The sequence below is a fragment of the Helianthus annuus genome, chromosome 16, assembly GCF_002127325.2.
Source record: "Helianthus annuus cultivar XRQ/B chromosome 16, HanXRQr2.0-SUNRISE, whole genome shotgun sequence".
In the NCBI taxonomy this organism is placed as follows: Eukaryota; Viridiplantae; Streptophyta; class Magnoliopsida; order Asterales; family Asteraceae; genus Helianthus; species Helianthus annuus.
The window spans coordinates 122,185,235-122,213,015 of record NC_035448.2 but is presented as its reverse complement, the minus strand read 5'-3'; the positions used below and the strand labels follow the sequence as shown (position 1 = coordinate 122,213,015).

General features: G+C 35.1%; 3 protein-coding genes across 3 annotated transcripts; 1 reads left to right on the top strand and 2 right to left on the bottom strand.

Moving 5' to 3' along the window:
• Positions 1-9,089: 9,089 nt before the first annotated feature.
• On the bottom strand, positions 9,090-12,502 carry LOC110919558 (protein FAR1-RELATED SEQUENCE 5-like). Its single transcript, XM_022163827.1, has 7 exons — positions 12,222-12,502; positions 11,879-12,137; positions 10,351-10,580; positions 10,054-10,291; positions 9,820-9,891; positions 9,681-9,723; positions 9,090-9,520 (listed from the first exon to the last, which is right to left on the bottom strand). Exons 1-7 carry the CDS (start codon positions 12,500-12,502, stop codon positions 9,090-9,092), a joined length of 1,554 nt encoding a protein of 517 aa, XP_022019519.1.
• Positions 12,503-15,608: 3,106 nt separating this feature from the next.
• LOC110917465 (F-box protein At1g10780) lies at positions 15,609-17,820 on the top strand. Its single transcript, XM_022162013.2, has 4 exons — positions 15,609-15,754; positions 16,287-17,031; positions 17,123-17,403; positions 17,494-17,820. The coding sequence occupies exons 2-4, from the start codon at positions 16,290-16,292 to the stop codon at positions 17,728-17,730; spliced, it is 1,260 nt and encodes a 419-aa protein (XP_022017705.1). The 5' UTR covers positions 15,609-15,754; positions 16,287-16,289; the 3' UTR covers positions 17,731-17,820.
• Positions 17,821-18,421: 601 nt separating this feature from the next.
• Positions 18,422-22,384, bottom strand: LOC110915986 (guanosine nucleotide diphosphate dissociation inhibitor At5g09550). The gene is made up of 13 exons (XM_022160733.2): positions 22,193-22,384; positions 21,734-21,796; positions 21,530-21,613; positions 21,168-21,275; positions 20,874-21,046; positions 20,609-20,720; positions 20,415-20,495; positions 19,968-20,030; positions 19,774-19,875; positions 19,553-19,677; positions 19,229-19,439; positions 19,036-19,110; positions 18,422-18,562 (listed from the first exon to the last, which is right to left on the bottom strand). Exons 1-13 carry the CDS (start codon positions 22,277-22,279, stop codon positions 18,506-18,508), a joined length of 1,341 nt encoding a protein of 446 aa, XP_022016425.1. The 5' UTR covers positions 22,280-22,384; the 3' UTR covers positions 18,422-18,505.
• Between the last annotated feature and the right edge of the window lie 5,397 nt (positions 22,385-27,781).

Here is a 27,781-nt window from a genome sequence, read left to right as displayed (position 1 = left end):
GGCGGAACTAGGTACTCGATCTCTATGGCGCAATTCAGGGCAATAGTGGGGCTATATTCAGAAGTGGATCCGGGAATGAAGAAAACACCGGGGGAATGCGAGAGTTGGACGAAAACGCCCGCCAAGCTGCATGGGCTCAGATTGGTGAGGGGTTTTACAATCCGAGCAGTACTAGGAGCACTAAGCTAAGGGATCCGCTCTATCGCTACATTCACAGGCTCCTTACTTACTCTCTTAGTCAGAGACATGACAGCAGCGGCGTTGTTGGGTTAAGAGATGTGGTAGTCCTTCACTGCATCCACAACCGAAGACCCCTCGATGTTCCATTCCTCCTACTCCGGAACATGCATCTGAACCGACTTGCTCATGCACCAACCCCTATCTTCTATGGGGGATGGGTGTACCGCCTCTTCAAGCACTTCACGCGCATTCCAGGTCTTTTGAAAGAAGCCCATGGTCGGGGCGGGTCGCTGTGCACATTTGCCGCGCCATGAACCTAATCTGTGAGGCGGAAGATGGATCAGTGAGCTTTCAAAGGATGCAAGGTCATGCATGGAACCCGCAAGAGGCGCTAGTCCTTCACGCTCCACCTCCCCAATACCAGTACCAACCCCACGGTGATCCGGGGCAGTCCTCCTCACAAGGAGGTGGTTTTCCTAACTTTCAAAGTTTACATGATCTTTTGCAGGAAAACCTTATGTGCACCAGGAACACCTACAACCTTGCCAACAACACATACCACCGGGTCGGAGCCATTAAGAGAAACATCACCGATATCCAAGACGATATCGGGAGCATCCGGGAGTATATGGCTGGTCATGAGGGAGGAGGTGATGACAGTGATGAAGACATGGACTAGGAGGGTAAAGAAGGAGTAGGAGTGGACGGTTGGTGAGCCCACAGGTTAATTTCCCTTTCTATCAAACAATTTCCGGCCTGTGTGCCGAAGTGTTGAACAATTTACTTTCCCTAACTTGTTTTTATTTTCTGCTTTTGTTTTTACTTTTAACTTGATGGTTTGGATGTTTGACTTGGTAATTTAGGACGTTTGGTATTGTTTGGTGTGGTATTTATTGATAAAACGGGTACAAAAGAGGCTTAGAGTACTAAACATTAGTACTACTAAAGCCAGGATAGGGAAACCGGAGAAAGAAACCTGTTTTTCAGCCTTGCAGACAGTCCACACGGGGTCGTGTCCAACCGACACGCCCCCGTGCCCACCTCTCAGACCTGTTGTTTGTTTAAAGTTTTATGCAGATTTTTACCAAACACGGGGTCGTGCCCAGCCAACATGCCCCCGTGTTCAACTTCTGTAAGTTTTCGTTACTGGCACCTGAACACGGGGCCGTGTCCAACCAACACGGGGCCGTGTCCAGACTGCCAGTAACATAAAATTTTGCTTTTAACACCATTTTACACATTCAATCAACCTAAAAACTTATTTTTAGGACACATTGAGGACAATGTGTAATTTAAGTGTGGGGGGGGGGGGATGCTAAAACCTTGAATCTTGCAAGTCCTAATAACAAGCCTTACACAAAACTCTATTGGAACCGCTAATCACCCCAAATTTTTTCAAAAATTTTCATTTTCATTTTTTTTACTTGTCTAAGTTTAAGCTAGGAATTCAAGTCTTAACAAGGTTATATTTTTACAAGTTTACAACCGATAGCGTCGTGATAGAAAGAACCAACATAAGAAAATTATGAAAAGGCATGACAACCTTAGTTAAAATTTAATTATATATACTTGATCACATAAAAACCCTTTCCCACAAAAGTGAGTTTTGAGCCTTTAACGAGCATACAAATATATATCTTTACACTAAATGCTCATTTTTCGTTTCTTGTGTGAATAGCCGCTTGGTTCGTACGACTCTAGAACTTGCCACAACAATACATTCCCGGTCCTTACCAACTTAAACCCAAGTAAGTAAATGATGGAGGCATTAGGACTAACCCTTTTTCTTTCTACACCATTATTTTTCATTTTTTTACCACCTACCCAAAATCCCCCTAGTTAACCCCTTTGAGCCTAAACCTTTTCATTTCTTAACCCGAAAACCATCACCCTTTTTACCCACCTAAACCTTTTTATTTTTAACCCTTTATTTTAGTAACAACGTTCGGTTTTCTAATGACTCTATTCAAAAAAAAAAAGATATATATTTTGATGAAACCAAACAAACAAACACGTTCATCAAAAATAACCTTGTTTGAAACAAATGGTTCATCAAAATAAAATAAAAATGTAAAAAAAAAAAATAAAAAGTCTTTTGAAAAACCAACGTTTGTTACGCTTTTCGTCTTTTTACTAACCACTAACCCAACCACCCACCTTTAGCCCAAGCCTAACCCTTCACCCAAAAAAGTCCTCTTGATATTTACAAAGGTATATAGTTAAAAAGGAGGAGGATTGATTGCTTGGCAAGCTTATGGTAGGAGTAAGTTCCATTCCGCTCTCGAGTGATTCACTAAAAATACACATTCGGCCGAGTGTTGAGTGATTCCCCCGTGAGGTATGTGAACTTGTATATAAATGGAATTTTAGAAAGGTATGTTATGCCCTAATAAATAATTTATCTTGTGAAATGTTTTTAATAAATCATAACGAATAGGATTGTAAATAAATAAAAATAAAACCTAAATAATCTTGGAATTCCCGACACTCTATGACAAGCCCAAAAACCTTCTCTTCTACCCATTCCATTTGGGAGTGAATAAAGCCACATTATAAAGAGTTTTGCTTGACGACAAGCAAAGATTCAAGTGTGGGGGTATTTGATGTGCACAAAAGGCAACATATAAATTACATCAATTGTGGCTTAAAACTAACCCTTTTTTAGTACTAATGTTGGAAAAAGTATGCTTTTGTCTTCCTTTTGTGCTTTCAGGATTAAATGAGCTCAAAATAACAAAAGAAGCAAAAAGACAGCAAAATCTAACAAAAATACAAGAAAAGGAACAAAAGGTGCCCGGCCCCTCAACAACATCTCCCCAAGCAAAACAGAGAAGCCAGAAGACTGAACACGCCCCGTGCTCAGCGAGCACGGGGCCGTGCCCAAGAAGCAGCAGAAAAGACAAACCTATAGAAGCTTCTATTGCCCACCACGGGGCCGTGCCCAGCGGACACGGGGGCGTGGTCAGGTTGCTGCAGGCGCATTTATTGTAATTGCGAATTACAATTAATGAAGAGAGAGAGTGTCAGATGGACACGGGGCCGTGCCCAGGCTTCTGTTCAGCCTATAAATAGGAGTGCTTGGAGACATTTCAAATCATCCCTTGGCACACCACCTCTCTCACACTTCACCCACCACCCACCACCACCATAACACCATCATCCACCACCATCATCCATTGTCCATCATAGAGTGTGTGAGTCGTCTCAGGATCCAAGATTGATCGTAAGAGTTCTTGACAATCAAAGGCCATGTTTGCCTAAGTCTCTTACATCACTTGGTGAAGACAAGTGTTTAGTGTAATACTTTTTATTTTTAATCTTTTGCACTTTTTAATTGGTTTTGTATTAATGACTTTAATTACTAGTTTCTTCTGTTGAAGGTGATTCTTCCTTATCGTTTGTCCGTGGTGTCTTGGCGTTATTTTACTGTCTATATAAAATAAAAGATTTTCACCATTCATATCTCCACGGTCTATATGGAGGTATGTTGGCTACCTGGTCGGGGGTTAAGGGAACGGTTTGGTAAGAGTCTTGACATTGTTCAGTGTATAGATCTTGCAAAGGACCTGGGTCAAATTTAGTAGGACCTCCTTCAATACCCAAAGGTATTGGATGGCGGGGGTCCAAACTCTTTGATCCCCTCATAAGTTAAACTACTATCAAAACTTTAACCCGGGTAGTTAGGACTGTATCCCTGCTGACTCAGACTACTTAGCCGAGGGTAACGTCGCCTTCAAAAGAGGGGCCTACCACATTATGCATTAATAACTTAATTAATTATCTTTCAATAATCCGACCCTTTAGGATTGTATCCTTGCTGACTCAAACTACTGGGTTGAGGGTAACGTCACCTTCAAAAGAGGGGCTTACTACAATAACTAAGATAATCTCTTAAACAAGTGCAAAAGTGCAAAAATAATCAAAGGTTACACTAACACACGAGTCGGATCCAAGTGATTCATCTTGTCTATCTGTTTTTATTTTTATTTTTATTTTCAGCATTTTAGTTAGTTTTATTTTCTTAGTTTAAAAAATCTTTTTCTAACATTTTGATTTGATTAGACGTTGAGGATAAACCGGTACTAAAAGCTCTTGTGTCCTTGGACGACCTCGGTATCTTACCAACACTATACTACGTCCACGATGGGTGCACTTGCCCATATGTGTGTTTAGTGTTAGTAAATATCGTGTTTTATAAATTTAAAACTTGGCTAAAAAGTGTAAAACGGCTTAAAATATACATCTAATATGTATAACACCTCGCACACATCAGTAGCCTCCATGATATCCTGGCCTCGCATCTTTAATTGCTATGCTGCACTAGGCTTTGTTGAGGATTTCATCGAAGAAGAATAACACTCCTTCGCTTCCTGTTGATCACGTTCCACCTTGACTACTCCCCAAGGGGTAGGGATCTTGATACATTGATGATAAGTTGACGGCACAACTTTCATATCATGGATCCAAGACGTACCTAATATAATGTTATAGCAGGAAAAGGAGTCCATGACACAAAAGCGCTGCATTGAGTTGACCCCTTCAACATACACGGGCAACTTTATCTCTCCTACTGTATTTCTGGCTTCTCCACTGAAACCAATAGTGGATTTCGAAGTAATGTCCATTGGGGATACATTCATCCTCTTCAACGTTTCCAGGTGAATTATGTTGACGGAGCTGCCATTATCCACCAGTATCCTGCGCACAAAATGGTTAGCAACATATAATGTTATTACCAGAGCATCATGGTGAGGATCCTGGACGGTATCCCTGTCATCGCTATCGAACGTGATTACTTTGTCAGTCGTGAGGGTTGACAACCTGGTTGGCTTATCTCCCCTCTCTGCTTTGGCTTCCTTCGCGTGCCTTTTCGCCGCAGAATATGACGTGCCGCAGATGTCGGATCCTTCTGAAATAAAGTTAATTATTTTGGCATCCGCAGGAGGTGATGCTGCTCGTTCAGGATCCTTCTCAGGATCCTGACCTTTATTCTTCTTTCTTCCCAGGAGATCCTTCAGATATCCCTTGCTCAAAAGATACCTTATTTCTTTCCTTAGAGCAATGCAATCCTCAGTAACATGTCCGAAATCCTCATGGAAGGCACACCATTTGGACTTATCCTTCCAATCAGCTTTTTGTTGATTCTTCTGGGGCCATCTTGCTTTGTCTCCTAAACCCTGCATAGCATACATCAGTTCAGGTATATTAACAGAGAAACAATATTCAGACAACTCAGGATACTCCTTAGGATCCTCGTCTTCAACAGCATTCACTTTTTTGCTGTCATTTCTGCCATATAGCTTAGAGCGATATGGTTTATACGAGAATTCTGATTTCCTGTTGGTCGACTCATAGGTTGTTAACGAATTCATCCTCTCTTGCATCTTTTTGTCATCCTCCAACCGAATATATCTTAAAGCCCTGTTACGAGCTTCATCCAGATTCCTGCAGGGATTCATTACAAGATCCTGGTAAAACTGAGAATCCTTTCGCAACCCCATCTTGAAAGCCTGCACAGCTGTTGCAACATCAAGATGCGGGATATCTAAGGATTCCCGGCTAAACTTGTTCACCTAATCCCTCAAGGATTCCTGAGGTCCTTGAGTTATCTTGTAAAGATCACTGGTTAGTTTCTCAAAACTTCGGCTGCAAGAAAATTGACTATTAAATAAATTAACCAAATGAGCAAATGAAGTAATTGAGTGAGGAGGAACGTTTAAGAGCCATTTTAAGGCTGATCCTATTAAGGTAGAACCAAAACCCTTGCATATGCATGCTTCCTTGAGATCCGGAGGGATAGGGTTGATTTCCATCCTTTCCCTATATTGGGCAATATGCTCTTCAGGATCTGTAGTTCCGTCATAGAGCTTCATGTTAGGGGTCTGAAATCTTTTTGGGATTTCAGCATCATAAATGGGATATTCGAACTGGGATATCCTGTGGCTGTCTTGGGATACTTCTGGAATTGGTTGGACCACATCAGGTACACTGGAGATCATGTCCTTCAATTTTTGAAGCTCCCTGGAAAATGCTGATGTCACACCTGCATCCTGCAAAGATCCAACACCATTAGTAGCAAGAGTATTATTATTATTGGATACATTACCAATCTAAGGATTCTGGCAATATCTCGAAGCATATCCTGAGCTTCTCACAGTTGACACCCTGACTGAAGGAGGTATCTCAGTAATGTGATTCTGGGAATGGCTAGGCACAATATTCCCCCTGCTATCCTCAGTATATACTGCAGAACTGAAGTTCAAAGCTCTGGGTTGCAAGGGAGTGATAGTATCTTCAGCAGGCCTGCTTGAACTGGATTTCAAGAGTTGTATCTCTCTCATCAACATCTGATTGGTTTCATCCTGCTGCCTCATCTGTTCCTGTACACTACCAAACAAATTTAGAATTTCTTCATTAGAGGCCAAAAAAGGACCAGATCCCTGAATATTGCGAGCGGGGATAACATCCCGAGCCACATGAATTTCAGTTCCTTGTGAAGAGGCTTGCGTTCTCGGAGGGGGTGGTGGAAGCACCGAACAAATTATTGCAAAGGTTGTAGCAGACACGTTGGAAGAGCTCATGTTTGATCTCGAGGCCATTGAAAACAGTGTAGCAAAAATTTTTGAAAATAGAAAACCAAGTAATGATTTTGCAAAAGCTTTTAGTAGAAATAGCACCACTTGCCTCACGGTGGGCGCCAAATTGTTTTGGTAAAAAATTATCGAAGCAATTAAGTAATCAAATTAGTTAAGTGAGGTAGTGTGCTAAGAATGTGTATTGAAAATATGCTAATTAAGTTGTTTGCAAAAACAGTTTTCAGGATACGGCTCAGGATATTGAGCTATATCTACAATCAAACAATGAGCAAAAATGTAAAGGGTGACACGGGATATACGAGGAAAGCCCTTCATCAATCTAGATCGCCGGCACAAAACCTCGGGAGCTGACAATCGCAGCTGCCTTGTTCTTCTTATTGCTTCAAATATCAGGATACAGTGCATGATATGATACGGATCGACTGAGTGTTACAATGTAAATTCGATACAAGTGAAAGTGTATTATGAGTGTTTGCAGCTAGAGAGAAAAAGTGTACGAGAGATTGTGTGTCCCTAATCTGACCCGATCAATCCTTTTTATAGTAAAAGAAACTAACTAACTAGCCTATTATTCCAGGATTCAGCGAATATTTCATATGTGAACGTTGTAGTCCACGTCTTCCGGCTTCAATGTCCATAATCCAACTAATTTGCCCGAGTCTTGAGGAGAAGAAGTCCACTTGAACGTTAAAGACTTGCACCTTTTTTTCAATCTGCACGTGGTTAAATTAGTCACTACCAGGATATCGTATCAGGATGTTACCAAGATCCTGATCTGGTATCCTGGTCACAAATAAACAATCAAAGCCAGAATATTAGTTGGGATATATGTCCAGAAAACTACCCATAACAATTATTATTATTATTGTTAAAATTTAACCACGTATTTAATAGTCAACAAGCATGTATAAGTTATGAGTACTAGTAAGTCGAGTATCGGTTGCGCGTATGCATTCGAGATTGGTAATATATAACCCAAGTATTTGCAACACGTATAAGCATGCACGAATATGTAACTTGTATGAAATAACGAATTTTATTACGATCAAAGTCTCAGATTTACAACAATACAACGAAAGACGATTACAAGGAATACAAGACTTCCAAAAATAGAAATACGAACAAGACTTGCTATAAATGGAAAGTACAAATAAGCAGGATGTTACAGGATAGGTGAAAACCACATTGACTGTGGCATTTATACAATGCGCCATATGGAAACTTATTTTGGTGTTGAAAACTGGGATTGCAGCTTCTCGTTAAATGAGAAATCTCATAAAGAACAAATTTCTGAATTGAGGAAAAAATTCTTGACTAAAATACTGTTGTCGAAAATGAACAATATGAAAGCTGATTTTATAAAGGATGCACTCAAATATCAAAAAATGGATGATAAAGTTAAGGCGGAATTTCAAAAGGATTTGAAGAACATGATCGATGAAAGGCAAAATCAGTTCGTTTGAATGTATGTATGTTTTAATTTGGTGGTTTGAACTCATGTTAAATGTTTGGATTTAAATTCTTGAATTGTATGACTTTTGAATATGGTTGTTTATTACAAAATGTTGAACTTTATTTTATAATATAGTTTGTTTCACTTTATGCATAATTAAACTGCTTATCCAATAATTACACTACGTCCAAAAAAGTCATTAGCATGTTACACAATTGCTATAATTTAATGTTTTACCCTATAATTAATCTTCTTAAATATTTTAAGATGTTTTTGTTAGACAAAATACTTAGTTTTTTTATATTTAACTCTACAATAAAGATGATAACATAATAACAGTAATACTTATACAAAAATTACTCTACTTTTCAATATTACTCTATAATAATTATCCTACAATTAACATATGTATTATTTGACAAATTTAAAGGTCACTTTGCCGAACAAGAGGAGGTCGAACAAACAATGAATACACATCATAAAGAAGGCAGTCTAAATGATCATAAAAATGAAGATGGTGGGCTAGAAGGTATAAGATATAGTATTTACAGATAATTATTCTTGATATAATTACTCTACTGATAAGATCAACTGTTGGTATTGTTAAATTCTGATAGTTACCCTATATATTGATATAATTACTCTACTGATAAGGACAACTGTTGTTATTTGTAACAACTACACATTGATATAATTACTGTACGCATAAGATCAACTATTGGTATTTGTATAATCCAATAATTACCTTACATATTAAAGAAGAAGATTAATCTATAATAAAACTATTCAATTATAAAAAAAATGCGAATCCAAATCCTTAAGATCGATGATACTTTACAAAATTTCAAAAATATAATAAGCTATTTATCCATAGAAACTGCACTCTCTACAACCGGACGAACAAGTGCCTTGCAAGTTCGAATATTATGACCAATTTTCCCACATACCTTACATCCTCGACGCCTTTTTCCCATACGACTAGCTGCTTTTTCTTTTTTGGATTTAATTCTCCTATGTGAGCCATGTCCCTTGTTTCTAATACAAGGAGGAAGTTTAACAGATGATGTTGATGGTTGATTATATCCAAGAAGAGAAGCCATCATATCTTTTTTCTTCAAAACCGGACTAGTCTTACTACTCTCATCTGCCTTTTCAATCATTCCTTTAAGTTGATCTCTAATCTTGATCAGTTCTTCATTATTTGTAAAATACCGACTACAAAGGCATTCACTAGCAAACATAATCTCATGGACAACCTGATTTGCCATATCAATGTTGACATTCGAACTATCTTCAGCAAAAAAAAAAAAAAAAACAATTGGCTCTATTTGTAACTGCTTCCCTTCTCCAACGCCTCAAAATATACTTTTCAGGAATTTCCTCAATTTCAAACATTCTAATGACAAGGAAAATATGTCGACAGAATAACCCATATTACTCAAATCTTTTACAAGAACACGAAGTAGAAAATTCATCATGAGCTTTAGCTAATACCTGTCAAAATAAAAAAAAAGATAATTACCCTACATATGAATACAATTAAGCTACTGGTATATTCTCTGTTGGTGTTATTGTATTTCGTATAATTACCTTACATATATTTATAATTACTCTACTGATAGAATCACAGTTGGTATTGTTATGAGATTTCGTATAATTACCCTACATATTGATATAATTACTCTACTGATACATCAATTGTTAGATTACATTTAAATAAAATTACTCTACTAATAGATCAACTGTTGGTTGTTATACTTCAAATAATTACTCTACAAATAAATAAAAATATTCTATACATATGCCATCAACAAAAAAAATTACCTTAAAGAAACCATTTCCAAAAGCCGAAATATCTCTAATAATTGAAAAACATTTATCAAAACTAGCAAGGATTTCTCCTTGAACGTTAAAAAATATGGCCCTAGTATACAACTTAGCAACATGTCGTTCAAGAAGAGAATCGATCCAAAAATCAGGTTCAGTATTACTTGTATCATGATCGTTTTTTTGATGACTATATCTTTGAGCTTCAATTGTCATATGAAAATGAGTAAAAACTCTGCAAGAGTCAATTGTGAGTTTGAAACAAGACCAAAAAATTGATTTTCACTTTCAGACCTTGAAGTAGTACGCATAAGCCCTGACATATGCTCATCACGATAAAACGCAAGAATCCACATTGATCTTAAGTCAAACATAGTTTCTAACCAAATATTCTGTAAAAGACCAAAGTCATGGATTATCTCTTGCCATTCCTTCTGAAATGTTTCAGGTTCAATTGCATCTGTCCGAACAATATTGCAAACACATTGTTTAAAAGTATCATCATTGCACAATGTAGACCCAACCTGTAAAGCAAAAAAATGAACAATTAATTACTGTACACTTACTTAATTTTACTACAACAGTTACTTAATTACTCTACGTTACTTAATAATTACCCTATGAACATAATTACTCAACACTTAATTCTACTACAGAAATTCCTTAATAACTCTACAATAATACTCAACACTTAATTCTACTACAAAAATTACTTAATTACTCTACAATAATAAATAATTACTCTATTGATATAAAACAAGAAGTACATAAATTACTCTATACAAATTACTCTATTGATGTTATATTCCTATAAATATATGAACACAAGTGTCCCCATAAAAATCACTCTACATAGTTGAACAAAGATCCACATAGAATTACTCTAGACATAATTACTTTACATAATTACTCTACTTATATTCATGATGTTAAACCAAAACTTTACACATAATTACTCTACTTATATAAAAACAAGAACTACTTAATTACTTTACCGATATTCATGATATTAAACCAAAACTTTAGACATAATTACTCTACTTATATAAAAACAAGAACTACATAATTACCCTATGAACATAATTACTCAACACTTAATTCTACTACAAAAAATTACTTAATTACTCTACAATAATAAATAATTACTCTACAGTACTTTATAATTAATCTAAACTAGTCTTAAGCCTCCCGCGTTGCGGGGCAGGGGGCGTAAAATCATGCCAAGTAGCAATCAAACGACGACCAAAGTCGAGAAAAACAACTCAAAAAACACGAATTTCTAACACTAAATGACTCACGTGAAGTAAAACGTAGACAAAGTTGAATTTATACCAACACGTATTAGAAAGTCGAGGGAGTAAAAACCTGAAATACCAAATGTTATCACCAAACGGCGACCAAATCCAAAAAAAAGTAAAATAAAAACTAATAAAAAAACTAAACAAATTTAACTTCTGTGACAAATTATTAGAAATCAAAGTATTCTTACTAAAATAAAAAATTTCAAAAGTTTACTATGAAAAGATAAAAAGAAAACCACAAAAGGAAAAAAATATTACTATTAATCACCATATTAGATCATTAAAACAAAACCATAAAAAAACCGAAATGAAGAACAACAAATCCTATATAAAAAGAAAAGAAAAAAATAACACAGTTCTCAAAGTTTGGATCTCAGACTCTAAAGCAAGGCAAGGAAAACTACATGACCAAAAATCTAAGCTTTAAAAACCTAGTGGCCAAACTCTAAAACTTTAAAAGACTACTGACGTAAACATGCTTTATAATTTGATATATATAATAATAAGTTGATCAAACTAACCTTATCCTCTACCTTCTTCATAATATGCCACATACATAATCGATGTCTACTATCCGTAAAAACAGTTTCAATTGCTGCCTTCATAGCGGCATCTTGATCCGTAACTACAACCTTTGGTTGACGACCAAATGCATTCAAAAAACATGTTAATAACCACACATAAGATTCGGTAGTTTCTTTTGCAATTAGACCAGCTCCAAGATTGACATTATGAAAATCATTATCAATACCCGTGAACGGTACAAAAACCATTTTGTATCTACTCAAAAACATAAATAATAAATTAGTAAAAAAACTAATGATAACATTAAAAATGATAAAAAAAAATATACTATAAACTTACTTATTCGTTTTGAAAGTTACATCAAATGATATTACATCATCAAAAGCCAAATAATTCTGTTTAGAAACTTCGTCTGCCCAAAATAACCCTGTCAGACAACCATTTGAATCTACAGTATATTCAAATGAAAAATCCCATAGATATTCTTTCTTATTGGTCAATCTTTGAACAATCATTTCAGCATCGTATTCTCCGATAAAACAGTTTAAATCTCTTTTAAAATTCTTGCGGTCCACAGCAGTTGCACCAACCTCTTCAAAACCACCATATTCTGTCCTCATAATGTTAAACGATTTTACAGGACCTAGGTTTAACGTTGACAAAGAATATATCCTCTTTTGTTTCATAACTGTTAAATTTCTTGATGAAGGACCAAATTGCATATCTTCTTGAGAAATCAAAGTATGATTATGTTCTTCTACAAACTTGTATACACTATATGATTCACTATCATCAGAAAATAATGCAATATGTGCGTGACAACCCGTATGGATAGAGGGCCTATTCCTACCCTTTCTTGTCTTTTTTCCATCTTTAGCAACTTCTAGAGCTTCATCAAACTTCTTAAAAATGGCTTATGACTCTTCTTGGAACATGTATAATACTTATATGTGATGAAACCATTTTTTTTAATTTGAGACCCTTTCCTTACACAAAATCCTCCCTTCTTGGCATAAATTTGATAAAACTCATATGCAACATCTAAAGATGAGAAAACCATGCAAATAACCGGTGTTATAGAAGAAGATACACTAGGTTTGAAAGTCCTTTCAACAGAAGGCGACAAACGCTGAAAACTTGAAATTATACCATATATAAAAATTACTATACTGATGTATAATTACGCTACTGATATGCATAAAATTAAAATAACTCTACATAAATTACTCTACTGATGCAACATTCCTATACGTATATAAATTACTCTATTGATGTTATATTCCTGTAACTATATAAACACAAGTGTTCTCATCAAAATTACTCTACATAATTGAACAAACGTCCACATAAAATTACTTTAGACATAAATACTCTACTGATATTCATGATGTTAACCCAAACTTTAGACATAATCACTCTACTTATATAAAAACAAGAACTAAATAAATTACTCTATAAAAATTACTCTACTGATGTAAGATTGCAATACGTATATGAATGTAGGTGTACAAAGAAAAATTACTCTACATATTCTAAAGAGTAAATTACGTTTTTGGCCCCTGTGGTTATGTCAGTTTTACTATATTAGCCCAAAATAAGAATTTTTAACGTATCTGCCCCCATGGTCTCTATAACTAACTATTTTGGCCCCTGAGTCTAACTCAATCCATTAACATGGTTAATTATTTGTCACATGTAACTCACATGATGGGCATATTTGTAAATTCACCTCCCACACATATTAAATTATCTTTAATATATACTAAAAATATCTTTAAAGAAAAAATAATTTATATTAACTCATCTTCTTCTCTCTCACAAAATAAACCCACTTTCTCTCTCTACTCTATCTCTCTCCTACCACTACGGCACTACCTACTTCCACCACCGCCACCAACCACCATCATATCCCCCACCAACTGCCACCGCCACAACCCCTCACACGCCACCACACACAGCTCCCCACAACCCCACGCGCAATAGCCACAAACCCACATCTAAATAAGAAGTCGATGCAGTCGGATTAGATCCCACCGGAGCAACTTTCTCGAACTTAATCTGTTGCAATTAGATAAATTTTTGAAATTTGGACGATTTGAGATGAAGAAGGTGAAGCCAGGAGAGTTGAAGAAGAAGATGATGCTGCTACTCTAATGGGTGCTGCCATTTTGATATGCAAGTATAGTATTGTGTATATGTATGAATCAATGTGAAAGATGAGAGAATGATAAATTTGATGAGTTGTTTCCTGATTTTTAATTTGAGTGTTTGGATAATATCACATTTGATTTGCAAGTACTTTATATTTGAGTGTTTGGGTGTTTGTCAAATTGAGGGTGAAAAGGATCTGTATTTAGGGCTACTGAAGAAGATTGAATCGGAGGGAGGTGATGAATAGTGGTGGTTGATGATGATGTTGTGCGACGGTGGTAGGTGAAATCGATGGTGGAGGATGGTTATCGGTGTAGCAGTGATGGCGGAGGTGATGGCGACTGGGTAGTGGTCGTTGCTGTTGCTGGGTGTTGATGGAGGGTTTGGGTGTTGATCACAAGTAGACCCAAATATTCAACAACCCTTACATTTGATGGAGGGTTTTGTTTGTGTTAGGTTTGTAATTAGGGTTTCAGAGGTGTGTAATCTAGTGATTTGTGTTGGGTTTTGGGCCGTTGTTAGTTGGTTATTGCTGGATCAGTTGTGTGTTGTCGGGTTTTGATTTGTGTTTGAAGTTTATGTGGGGATGATGATGATGGTTGAAGATGATGAAGATCTGGGTTAGATTTAATTGAAGATGAAGTTCTGGGGATGATGATGGTTGAAGATGATGAAGATCTGGGTTAGATTTAATTGAATATGAAGATCTGGGGATGATGATGGTTGAAGATGATGATGAAGATCTGGGTTAGATTTAAAGGGGAGGAGAAATTACAAAAATACCCATCATATGACTTGCATGTGACAAATAATTAACCAGGGTAATGGATGGAGTTAGTCTTAGGGGCCAAAATGGTTAGATATAGGGACCATGGGGGCAGATACGTTAAAAATTCTATTTTGGGCTAATATAGTAAAACTGATATAACCACAGGGGCCAAAAATGTAATTTACTCTATTCTAAAAACAATCATGTATATATGCATGGTGTTAAAATTACTCTGCATCCATATTAATTCTACAAAAAAAATCAGCTCATGTAAAAATTATATCACTTCCTACAATAAAAACAACACAAACCTTCCAAATTAGAGTTCATATGTTCTTCAGCCCCATTGATGATAAAACGACGAAGTGATCAATAGAATAGAATCAGGGACACTGATTTGTAGGTTTGTATGATTTGAGACGATAGAGAATCGTAATTATTAGACCCTAGATATAAAATGGGGCTACTCAATCTGATTAAATCATAGAAGAATTTGAAATAGAATCAGGGACGTTGATTGTAGGTGTGTACGATTTTGGTATGAGAAAATAGATATTCACATAATTATCAGATTGTCACCGTCCCTTTTTAATTTTTCATCCAATTCGTACATTTTGAATGTTAAAATTGTTTGTATTTGATATTGTGTATACACATAATTACATAATCACATATAATAAATGACAAATTAACCTCAAATAATATTAAATATATAACAAATATTGACTCTTATAAGTAGTTAAAATCATAAAAATTTAAAAATGATACGTTGCTACCCCTAATTTTCCAATCGCATGTCATAATATTACAAAGGCGGGCAAAATTCAAAATTTCATTAAAACCAAAAATTCCCTATTTCTACTTCCCCTTCAATCTTTAAACACCCATCTCATTACAAGTTTCTCAAACTTCCAGATTCAAATTTATTTCATCCGATTTTTTATCCAGCAAGGTACAATTCTTCATAATAATATTCATAGTTTAACCTTATCATGCATCTAATTCTGTGTACTTTTATTTCTTTTATATTCTGGGTTTCAATTTCTTGCAATACCCTAAAAATCCCATCTTTTTTTATCCAATTATAATGTTAAATTCATTTCTGATTGTCAGATTATAGCAATTTAATGTGTGTTTTACTGTTTGTTGGTTCGGCTAAATTTGATAGAACATTTGCTTAAAACCAAAAAAACATGAAGTAAAAAGTTTAAAGATTTGCTTTTTTATTGGATTTAAACTTATCTTGTTGAATTTGATTTGTTTGATTTGTTTATATTTAAATTAATCTTTTATTTGATTGGATTTTACCAAAATTAGTCTTTTTTTGTTCAGTGTAATTTGAATTTTTGATAATATATTAAATTTACGTTAGGAGGTGAAAATAATAATCTGTAGTTCAACATAATTGCAAGTGGGATTTAAGTCTAGTTTGAATTTTGTCTGAATTTTGAGCTGACCGCCAAGTGTTCGATGAAAATCCTCAGAGAATGGACTCGCTGCCAGATGCTGTTGTCCAGTACATTTTGTCAACCATAAACAATGCGAAGGATGTGGCGTCTTGTAATTGCGTCTCCAAGAAGTGGAAAGACTCGATGCCTTACGTTAAAAGCCTTTACTTCCCTCGTGGAGTCTTCGACCACCTTAAAAATGGTCAAACTTCTGACTGCATTGTGATGCAGATGGTCTCGTCTACTTTTCAACTCGAAGACCTTGTAGTTTACTGTCCCTTTACCGGTTCAGGGCTGGCTTCATGGCTGTCGGTTGTGGGACCGTCATTGAAAAACCTTGAGCTGCGAATGGATAATTTTGTTGACCAGGATACGACACAAGATACTCCATCTAAACTTGAATGCATACAAGCTGCACGAAATTTGGAGTCGTTAAGACTTTGGGGCGTGCTAATGGTTGATGCCCCTAAATGGGATGCGTTTCAAAAGCTACAAAATCTTGAAATAGTTGGAGCGAAGTTCGAGGATTCGGCATTGGCCGAGGCGCTTAGAGCAACGCCTAACTTGACCCGTCTTGTACTTCTTCGTTGTGAGGGGTTACGGACTGTTTGGATCAAACTTAATCGTCTTCAACATTGCAAACTTGATTTTGATTGTGCGGGTAGCTGCTCGCTAACTCTCACCGCGCCGAACATTGAATACCTTGAGGTTCAAGGCTGTAGTTTGATCAGGGTTCGCGAGACTAATTGCTTAAAGAATCTTTCCCTTGCAAACAATGACGGTAAACTTTCAACTTTCAAGATCATCATTAAAGATTTCATATATTTATATTGTAATTGACTAATTTCATGTTGTGTATTTTTACTTTGCAGGGAGAGTTTACATGGTTGACTTCGGTAAGCTTCCGGCACTTGAATCGTTATCGATTAGAGGTGTTCAATGGTGTTGGGATGCGATAAACAAATTGCTTCAACTTGCAAGTGAAGTAAAGCATCTTTATATGAAAGTTGAATTCACCGGAGATTTCGAAGCTCTTCTCCCCTTTCCCGAGATCGATTTTGTTGACTTTTTCAAAAGTCATCCCAAGCTCAAAACATTCGATATCCATGGTGCAATGTTTGCCGCTCTATGCCAGAAGAACAGTCTAAAGAATGTGAGTTCGAAAAGCAACGCATTTTCTTACTAAAACAAGAATCTTGGTTCAAGAAAATCAAGAATTTATTTTTTTTTTCTGATTTTTCAGGTGGATTCAAGTTTTAGGATTCCTTGCCTTGAAGAGGTGGCGATCACTGTACGATCACCATTAAATGCTGAACAGAAAATGAACACGCTTGAGTCGTTGGTGAAGTTTGGGAAGAATTTAAAGAAGTTGAAGATCAAGATTCTTGGGATGAAAAGTGGCCATAGCAGTGCTGATGATTTTTTTGAGGAGATATGCATGCTTCGATACATGAATCCGAGGTTAATCTCCATAGAATAAAACTGTCATTTTGACTCAATTCGCATAATGCGATCTTATAATTGATGTTTGGAGTAGAACTTTGTTTACTTTGATTTTTTTTTTTTTTAATATTGACATTCATATATGAGATTTAAAGTTTCATGCACTTGTCATGTTCAAATGGGTAAAAAAATTGGGACCCAAGGGCCGAGGGTCGGCAGGGGCGGATCTAGGCCACTTTTGTGGGTTCCCAGGAACCCATTCGATTTAGAAAAAAAAATGAGAAAAATTAGTTAGAACCTCGTATGATTTGGAAAAAAAAAATAGTGAGAATTAGTGAGAATCTACTAAAAGGAACCCAGTGAAAAAAGTTGTTAGATCCGCCACCGAGGGTCGGGGCAAATTGTCTATGGTCGTTTGTCACAATGTCCGGCATGTTAAGACGTTTGTCACAATGAGTCTGCAACTCCAAAAGGAACAAAACTTATGTGTGTTTAGAGTTTGGTCCTTTTCTAGCACGTTTGTCTATGTCTAGTTGTGTACGTTTTGATTAGCTCCATATCACACACCGTAGCAATAAAAAATACCTAGTATCGAGTGGAACAAAGAAAACAGATGGTCTATAAAACATTTGGAAGAAAAGCTATTACAAAACAAACTCAACAATTATTTTCTTTGTAGTATTAGATGAGAGAATAGCATGATGTTAGATCATCAAGTCCTATTTTCAAAAAAAAAAAAAAAAAAAAAAGAATATATCCCGACCGCATAAAATAAAGCTCTCCACAAGCCAAGAGGTTTTAATGTAAACGACTTATTCTTCGGTACCACCAGCACTAGCGGCACTCAGGTCCACAGAAAGGTCAAGTTCCTTGAAGTGCACAAAGAAGAGTATGTATTAGAATGGTTAAAATCAACAGTATTAAGTAGATATGAAGTGAAAAAGCTGTTTGGGGGCTGAATTAAGTCAACGTATTAGAGTGGGTCGGGTCAGGTTGACCCGTTAACATTTTTGTGTCTTGTTTTTGGTATAAGCAGTTAAGGTTAAAAAAACCATATTTTTCCAATAATTGTATAAGTTTCTGAAATAAAACGATAACCATTAAGAGTCCACTTCAGGCAGCTTCCAACCCGTTTGATCCGCTATGGATAAACAACCATAACATAAACTGGTCCATTCTTAAGTAAACGGGTTGGAATTTGCACCTTTAATATTTTCCCAAATGATAACAAATATGTTCAATATGCTTTTAGGATCATTTTTCTTAGTTTGTTTTTGTTAATGCGTAAATCCTGCTTGATTCTACATAAACTCAGTCTAGGTGCATGTATGTAAAAGCAAACCTTTCCGGTTATTTTGGTGTACATGGTTAGAACATCTTTCATCGTTGTCTCAAAGTGTGTCGTTGCATCATAACTCTGCAAGATATATAGAATTAGAATTTGATAATATGTAGCAATAATATTTGGCGTATCTTTACAGTCAAAAGGCTACATACATATATAAACCACAAATAGTGCGTATACGCCTACTTACAGTAGATACGAAACAGTTATCAGCAGCACCATCATCTGTTGGCTCAAATCTGTCCAAAGTTTCATAAAAGACCTCATCCACGGGTCCCAGAAGGTCAACGCCGGGCTTTAATTCGCTCTGAGGGTCGTCAGTCTCTGCTTCCGTTGTCACCAATGCAATAAACTTGCCTTGTGGAGCCACATTGTGTGAATACGAACAACAAAATAGATACCTGAAGTAACACAATATCAAAAAACTCGTTAGACCTTCGTCTAGTTACTGGTTACTTTACACTTTCCTCCACATCAGAAAAGTCAACTTGGTCAAATGTTGCTTTAAACATACATGTCTGATTTACGTTTAAGTTGCTTTTGTGGAATAATGACTTGGGCCGAGTGACAATCGTTGGTATCTGGAATCGGGTGACTCATTATACATATGGCTCGAGCAACTTTCCCAACTTTTTTGACCTGTTTCATAAACGTACTCCAAAGTCAAACAGTTAAACCGAAAAATAACAAACAAAAGAAGTTGGACTTCGTTCATATCATTATAAACTTTATTACCTTATCGGGCACGTATGATGGATCACATACAACTTTTTTGCATTTAGCAGTTTCTCCGTCAGAGGTCACACCAACCACCTTCCCACTGTCATCAAATTCTACCTGTAATTCCGGGAATTACATATTAAGTTATAAAAGTAACATGATTCACATCTCTTAGTGAATTTTCTGGGTGCGATAAGCTAACGTGTTACCTTACATTGTGGCTTGTTAAGCATGTAAGTCCCCCCATAAACCGCACTTAATCGAGCAAATGCCTGTAGGATCAGGTGGCAAGATGGACAGGTTAGGTAATGTGTTGCTTTTGTACAAGTAAAAGTGGCCTACATCGGATTGGGTTGGCCCGCAAATACTTTTTTCTGTCTATTTTGTTTTTATTTTTTATTTTTTATTTATGTAATAAGTTAGCCATGAGTACAAAAACAAGATTATTGCATTAGTGATTTAAATCAATGAATAACAAGATTTAGGGGCTTGTATGCATTAACGTAGACTTTGACATACTTTCGACGTGTTTAACTTTAACCCATTCTCCTTAAGCTAAGGTTTTTAGATTTGACCGTTTATAAACGACCCAAATGGACCCGTTATAAGTATTTGGGTCAAAAGTACGACCATCTAATGGAAACATGTAGACCAACCTGTGGCAACTCTCCAAGCCCATACATTGGGTAAATGTAAGGAGATCCCGATTCAAAACGCGCTAAAGATTCTGCATATAGCTTTAAGGAAGCAAACGTCGAAAATGAAATAAATGAACAAATTTTAGAGAGGGCATTGATGATGCTGAGAACCAACCAACAAAATAAAGTAAAATTATGAATAAAAATTGCACCCTGATTCTCTTCACAAAATCAATCGCGGGCTGTTCCAAATAACTGTCACTAGTATAGAGTGCCAATGCATGACCGATAAATTCGATTGTATCATCTTCAAGACCATATTTACTGCACCAAAAAAGTGGGATTTATAGTAACAGTTGATGACTCAACGTAGTCAACTCATGACTCTACACACTCTTCTTTTCTTGAATTAAAACTCAATATACGTATCGAGTTTGATGATGATCATAAGGATCACAAAGAGGGCAAGATATATACCTAATGAGCTCTTTTGCAGGAATTGTGTTCAAATCCAAACCTTCGTGAGATTTAGGATCGTTTTCCTCAAAGTCTTGAACATATATAAAGAACTTTCGTGCACGCCTTTTTTCAAACAGACCCATAATCGAAGATTTCAGCGCTTCAACATCTGTTGCAGGAACTTTGTAGATCTGGATACCAATTAAATGTATATCATATGAAACTGAAGAAACATTTCATATATTGGTTTTCAAATTGTAATGATAGAATGGTAATATCAAAAGTATATTAAACTTGTAGGCACTTATGTACCTTCCCATTGTTGTATACAAAGCTACCATCTACCGCCTTGAAATTTAGATACTTTGTAACGTTGGTGTGGATCAAAGCGCGTACCAAAACACCATTTGCCATCATGAACTATAAAACACATAGAAATTCAATATTTGCATATAGAAAACTATACATATAATCAAGGAAAAATTACAAGTTTTCTCATTTATCTTAATACCACTAATCAGGCGGTGTCCTTTTTAACGAATTTTGACAAGTTTTGCCCTTTACAAGGAATTCTGTTGCACGTTTTGTCCTTTAGGCTTAACCCAGTTAGATTTTCTTGTTAAATCTTGTAATTTTTCCTATAATCAATCAAACTATTGTGTGTAAAAACTTACCTTTGGAATCATATCAACATTATACTCCTTGCTACTGCCCAAGGATTCTGGAGGGTTTTCATCTCCTTTAAACCGCTTCCATAGCTATAATCAAGGGCGAAAGATAATCAATCGCGTAAAAATACTCATGGCAACTAAGTAAATATCATTCTTGAGTTTTAAAAGCATGTATGGAAGAAACTAACTACATTATACACACAATACCTGATTTAACATGAGGGAGCTTGATTCTCCTCCATAATAATCGTTTCGGTCCATATGCAACACCTGTTGAAATTGTCGCGCGATTATATTATATAGATCTTGATCTTGAAGTGTTAATTCGGTTCTTATCCACAATTTTATTATTAGCATTGTCAAGCTTTTATAAGTTGTTCACGCAATGTTAAAATCCATATGATGATAAAAAAGACACATACGCTTCAGAATCAATAATATGTCGAGAACTGCACGATAAACTAATTGTGCATAGTGCACAAAAGTATTCTGAAGAGCGGGAGACGAAAACAAAGAATAATAGGTACCAATGCATTATCGCGGTTATCAACATATTATTGGTTCTGAAATGGACTCAAACGTAATATATAAATATTAGGAAGTTTCTCGGTTTCTACAATCATAAATGTGATCTAATATCAACCATATAGAGATGGATGGGCGTACTTTGAGGCCATCAACGGAGAGGAGACCGCTGAGGATGCATTCTTTGAGACCAGTGCCGAGAACTATAACGTCGTACTCTTCATCCATGGTTGATTCTACACAATAATCTCACAGATTCAACAAATAATATGAAAAAGAAGAAATGATAAACACGTGATGATGTGTGTTCCTGATCAAATTATAGACCAAGAGAGGGGATGTATATGGAAAGTTTGAATCGGACTGCTGTTTTTTTGGAGAGAACAAAGGAACGGGTCTTTCGCGCCACAGTGTATTTAAATGTATTTATTATTTATAACAACTTTAATGAAATTGAAAAATAAAAAAGAGTTAATTACTGTTTTCGTCCCTGTGGTTTGTCAAAAATCACTATTTCAGTCCATTAGTTTAAAAATTGTGATTTCAGTCCTTGTGGTTTTACTGTCGTAACCATTTCAGTCCCTGTGGTTTCACTTTCGTAACCATTTCAATCCATTTATTCTGTTAGTACAGGGACTGAAATGGTTACGAGGTGGACTGAAATGGTTACGAAAGTGAAACCACAGGGACTGAAATCGCAATTTTTAAACTAATGGACTGAAATAGTGATTTTTGACAAACCACAGGGACGAAAACAGTAATTAACTCAATAAAAAAATATTATATCATAATTTATATACATTTAATGTATTATATTACATATTACATATTACATATTACATATGTCCGTCAGTGATCCAAATTTGCCGTTCAAAAAAAAAAAAAAAAAAAAAAAAAAAAAAAAAAAAAAACTATACAAAGTTGACATGAATAGTGATTTTCAATTTTTAAACAATTGTTTCAACTTTTTTAATAATATTTTCTTTATCATATACTAGTATTAAGCCTCTGCGTTGCAGCGGTTATCGTGAAACTGTGTCAAGTAATACCAACGCTATATCACCGTCAGCGACCACCAATACCGGAAAAGCTTGTAAAAACAAAATAAAAAAACAGAAAAAATAATGCCGCGTGAAAAGAAGATGTAAAATCTTTGAATTACACACGCTCGTTGCAGAGAAATTAAATCAAAACGTAAAACATAGAAAAAAATAACTACGTCAATCCAGGACCACGCGTTTCGACGAACTTGTCAAACGGAGAAAAATAGAGGTGTTGCAACGGGCTAGTCAAATGGGAAAAATATACGAAAAAATGTTGAAGCCCACACTCACATTGCGGTGCGTTAACTAACAAAATTAAGAACGAAACAAAAAACTTGGGAATGATGAAATGTATGGTGGACCAAAATTGAAAATAAAAAAGAGTTGGGGTTAAATTGCAAAAGATGAAAAGCTTTGGGTTAAAAGTAAAAAAAGCAAAGGGTCTAAATTGCAAAAGAAGAAAAGTTTTAGGTTAGAAATGAAAAAAGAAAAATAATCTATAAATGAGGTACAAAACTATAAGTTACAAAAAAGTTAAAATTTAATTTTTGTAAAATGTGAATAAAGTATTATATATTAGATATTAATAGAGTAAACTCCAGTTAATGGTTAAATACTTATTTATTATCTGCATAATACACGATAGGGTTTCAATTTATTTTTTATTCTTTAATTAGTTTAATATTTGTGAATTAATTTTTTTCATATTAGTTCAAGAGATATTAATAATTTATTAGATATTAAAAATATTATTAAAAATTAAAGAAGAAAATGACATGTGAGATTAATTAAAGTTATTTATTAATTTTAGATAAAGATAAATATAAATATAAGTGGTATCTATATATTAGTTATTAATATTAAAATAAATATATTAAACAAATATAAATAAAATTTATGAGGTTGAATGAGAGAATGACATGTGTTATTATTTCGAGTCTCTTATTATAAGTTGGATTTTTATTATTTTTCTGATAAGTTGCCTTCTATGTTTATTTTTTAACATTAAAGTATAAATTTATGGAAAACGGACAATGTGCCACTATCGTACTAAACCGAACCAAAACCGATTGTTTTTTCAACTTTGCAATATATATTTTATTGAAACGGATATTATGCCGCTATTGTACCAAAAAGGATCTGAAACCGACCGAATGATATATGTATAACCAATATTTATTTATATGTTTTTGCTTTCGATAAACCAATATTTATTTATATTGTTTTTGCTTCTAATAAATTGACATCGTATCGCTACCACATCGTACCAAACAACATCGGTACCTATACATGTATTCATTTGTATGGTTTCCATTTGGTAAAGAGTTTTGTGCTGCTACCGTAGTTAACCAAACCAAAATCGACCGAACAACATCGGTATCGGTACCGGTACTTATTTTTATTGTTTTTGCTTTCGATAAGATGACGTATCCTACCGAACAACATTAGTACATGTGCCTGTATTCATTTTTATGGTTCTCGATTTCGATATTTTTATTTATACAACCCTGTTTGCGATTATAAACGAATATCATTACCAGTTCCGTGACGATCTGGACTGATTGATGCTGTTCGGACAACATCGTTGTCGGTACTGATGTTCGTTTTTCATTTTCGGTCGATGTAAAACATGTGTTGATTTATATACCGAGTGCATGTATCGTACTAGTACTATAACGAACCTAACCGACACTAATTAAATGCCTGCGTTAACGTACCGCCGCAACGCGTGGAAAAACAACCTATATATATTATATATATTAACAGAAAGAGCTGATGAACAGTGATTCAATTTTTTTAATATTGAGTTTTTCTAAGGTTTTATATTATAGGGGAATTGGCCTGCAATAATCCCACCTAGACCTTATTGGCCATTAATAATCCCACCTCAGAATATTCCCCCCACCAGTCCCACCTTTCACATATTTTTCCTACAATGGTCCCCCGTTAAAAAAAACTTAACGGAGTTAAGTTTTTTTCCAAATTACAAACAGATTTTTTAGGGCTTTTAATCAGAACGATGATACAGGTCCATTGATGTAAAACTTACTTCGAAATGGTGCTCCAAGTGACTTGATTTTGGTTAATTGGAAATTTAAACACCCGAATTGAAGCGCCGTTTTTATCGTTTGGAGCACCGTTTCGAGCCAAATTTTACATCAACGGACTCGTATCGTCGTTCTAATCAAAAGCCCTAAAAATCTGTTTGTAATTTGGAAAAAAGCTTAACTCCGTTAAGCTTTTTTAACGGGGGACCATTGTAGGAAAAATAGGTGAAAGGTGGGACTAGTGGGGGGAATATTCTGAGGTGGGATTATTAATGGCCAATAAGGTCTAGGTGGGATTATTACAGACCAATTTCCCTATATTATATTGGTTTATTAGATAATTTTGATTTTAAACATATTTTTTTTTTGTAACTTTTAACATATGATTAAAGTATTCATTATCAAACAAGAAACCATAAAAATTAATGTATATTGGTATTGGTGTTGTTCGGTTCAGTTTGGTACAATAAGGTAGCAATACGGCGTTAGATTATCGAAAACAAAAAATAAAAAAAGTAAAATCGATACAGAAAATTTTCAATCGGTTTAGATTTGGTTTGGTAGCAGCATGAAGGACCATGAATAGTAAATAATTTTTTAAGTATTTGTTTTAATTTTGTTAATAGTATTTTACTTTTTATTTAATATGATATTTTTGCTAATAACTTGCATATGTTAATTTTTTAAAATGATCCAAAGACGTAACTATGTTTGATTTTTTTCCCAATATCCCGATATAAATCTTATTAAAATGGACGTTGCGCCGCTACCATGCCAAACGGAAAACCGTCTGAATAACATCGGTACCGATATTCATTGTTATGGTTTTCGGTCAATCTTATTGAAAACAGATACCGTGTGCTACCGTACCGAACATAAAATTGACCAAACAATATTAGTATTGGTACTGATATTTACTTTTATGATTTTTAGTTTCGATAAACTGACACCATATCACCACTATACTGCACTCTACCGAGCCGAACCAAACAACATCGGTAGCGGTACCCGTATTCTTTTTTATGGTTTTTGGTTTCGACAATACTTCATTTATACAACTCCGTCAGCGAAACAATACCGATACTGTGACCAACTGAACCTATATCATCCAAACAACATCGATACCCGTACCATATTCATTTTTTTTTGTTTTCGATCGATGTAAAATGTGTGGTGATTGCTATATCGAATGAGTGTATTGTACTGATACAAGAACAAACCAAATTGACCAAATTGATATCAGCTGAAATGCCGCCGCCAAGCGCGGTGCAAATCAACTAGTACATATGATTTGGAAGATATCATGAATAGGGGTGCAAACGAGCCGAGCCGAGCCCGAGCTCGACCAGGCTCGAGCTCGGCTCGATTCGAGCTTTGTTTTCAAAACTCGAGCTCGGCTCGTTTGTATTTTCTCAAGCTCGAGCTCGGCTTGTTTATTATCTATTAATTAGTATATTAAATAAAAATAATATAGATAATAGACTTTTTAGGCTCGCGAGCTCGATAAGTGAAGCTCGGGCTCGTTTACTAAATAAGCTTATTTTTAGGTTCGAGGTCGGCTTGTAAACAAGTTTAAATAAGCTCGGCTCGACTCGGCTCGTTTACACTAAGGCTCGATAAGGCTCGACGAGCCTAACGAGCTTCACATGCGAGGCTCGAGCTTGGCTCGGGCTCGATAAGGCTCGACTCGTTTCGAGCTTTTTCTCAAGCCGATCTCGAGTAGCTCGCGAGCCGCTCGGCTCGTTTGCACCCATAGTCATGAACCAGTGACTCAAATTTACTTTACTTAAAGTAACACATTAATATTTTAATAATATATATATGATTTGAATTTAATTTAAATTTATAAGTAATAATAATAAATATAAAATAGGAAGTTGTCATGAGTGATTCTAATTTATTTAACTTTTTTATTCTATTTAAAATAATTAATTAATATATTAATAATATATGACTTAAATTTTGATATAATAAATATGATTTTTATTCAAATTTATTTCATTTACTTTATTTAAAATAATTAGTTAATAAATTAATTATATATATATATATATGATTTAATATTAATATTAATAATATATATGATTTAACAAGGTTAGGGACTTGCGATTGCTTCTGATTGGAGACTTGACACTCATGAATTGGAACACCTAAATTTTTATTTTCTCGATTTTTGTTATCGTGGCGAACTGAACCGAACCAATATCGACCAAACAATACCGACACTAATATCAATATTCGTTTTTATAGTTTTTATCGATGTAAAGCACGTGTCGATTGATAAACCGAGTGTCTGCATCCTACTGGTACTACATTGAAACAAATTGATACCGACCCAAACACCCGTCACGAAGCGCGGGAAAAAAACCACTAGTTATTATTTTATATATATTAATACAAACCTCTGATGAATAGTAACTTGTAGTTTTATTATATATATTAAATTTTCTTAAGAGATTGGATTTAAACTTAATTGTGATTTGATAAATTGATGGTGAAGATGAGTGAATTTTAATTTTGAAATAATCACCTTCTGTTATAAGTCTATTTTCAAATTTGTTTCTTGTTAATACTATTTGAATTTGATATTTTTTTTAGTTTATATCTATTTAAATAGTATGTTAGATAAAGTTTTGAGT

Coding starts and splice junctions, on each gene's coding strand:
- LOC110919558 (XM_022163827.1), bottom strand. CDS start 12,502: ATGAGGACAGAATATGGTGGTTTTGAAGAGGTTGGTGCAACTGCTGTG. Junction 10,292..10,350: donor CTTATGCGTACTACTTCAAG/GTCTGAAAGTGA, acceptor TGACTCTTGCAG/AGTTTTTACTCATTTTCATA. Junction 9,521..9,680: donor ATTTTCTACTTCGTGTTCTT/GTAAAAGATTTG, acceptor TTTTTGCTGAAG/ATAGTTCGAATGTCAACATT.
- LOC110915986 (XM_022160733.2), bottom strand. CDS start 22,279: ATGGATGAAGAGTACGACGTTATAGTTCTCGGCACTGGTCTCAAAGAA. Junction 21,047..21,167: donor TTGTATACAACAATGGGAAG/GTACATAAGTGC, acceptor ATTGGTATCCAG/ATCTACAAAGTTCCTGCAAC. Junction 19,440..19,552: donor CTTAAACGTAAATCAGACAT/GTATGTTTAAAG, acceptor GTGTTACTTCAG/GTATCTATTTTGTTGTTCGT.
- LOC110917465 (XM_022162013.2), top strand. CDS start 16,290: ATGGACTCGCTGCCAGATGCTGTTGTCCAGTACATTTTGTCAACCATA. Junction 17,032..17,122: donor TTCCCTTGCAAACAATGACG/GTAAACTTTCAA, acceptor TTTACTTTGCAG/GGAGAGTTTACATGGTTGAC. Junction 17,404..17,493: donor AGAAGAACAGTCTAAAGAAT/GTGAGTTCGAAA, acceptor CTGATTTTTCAG/GTGGATTCAAGTTTTAGGAT.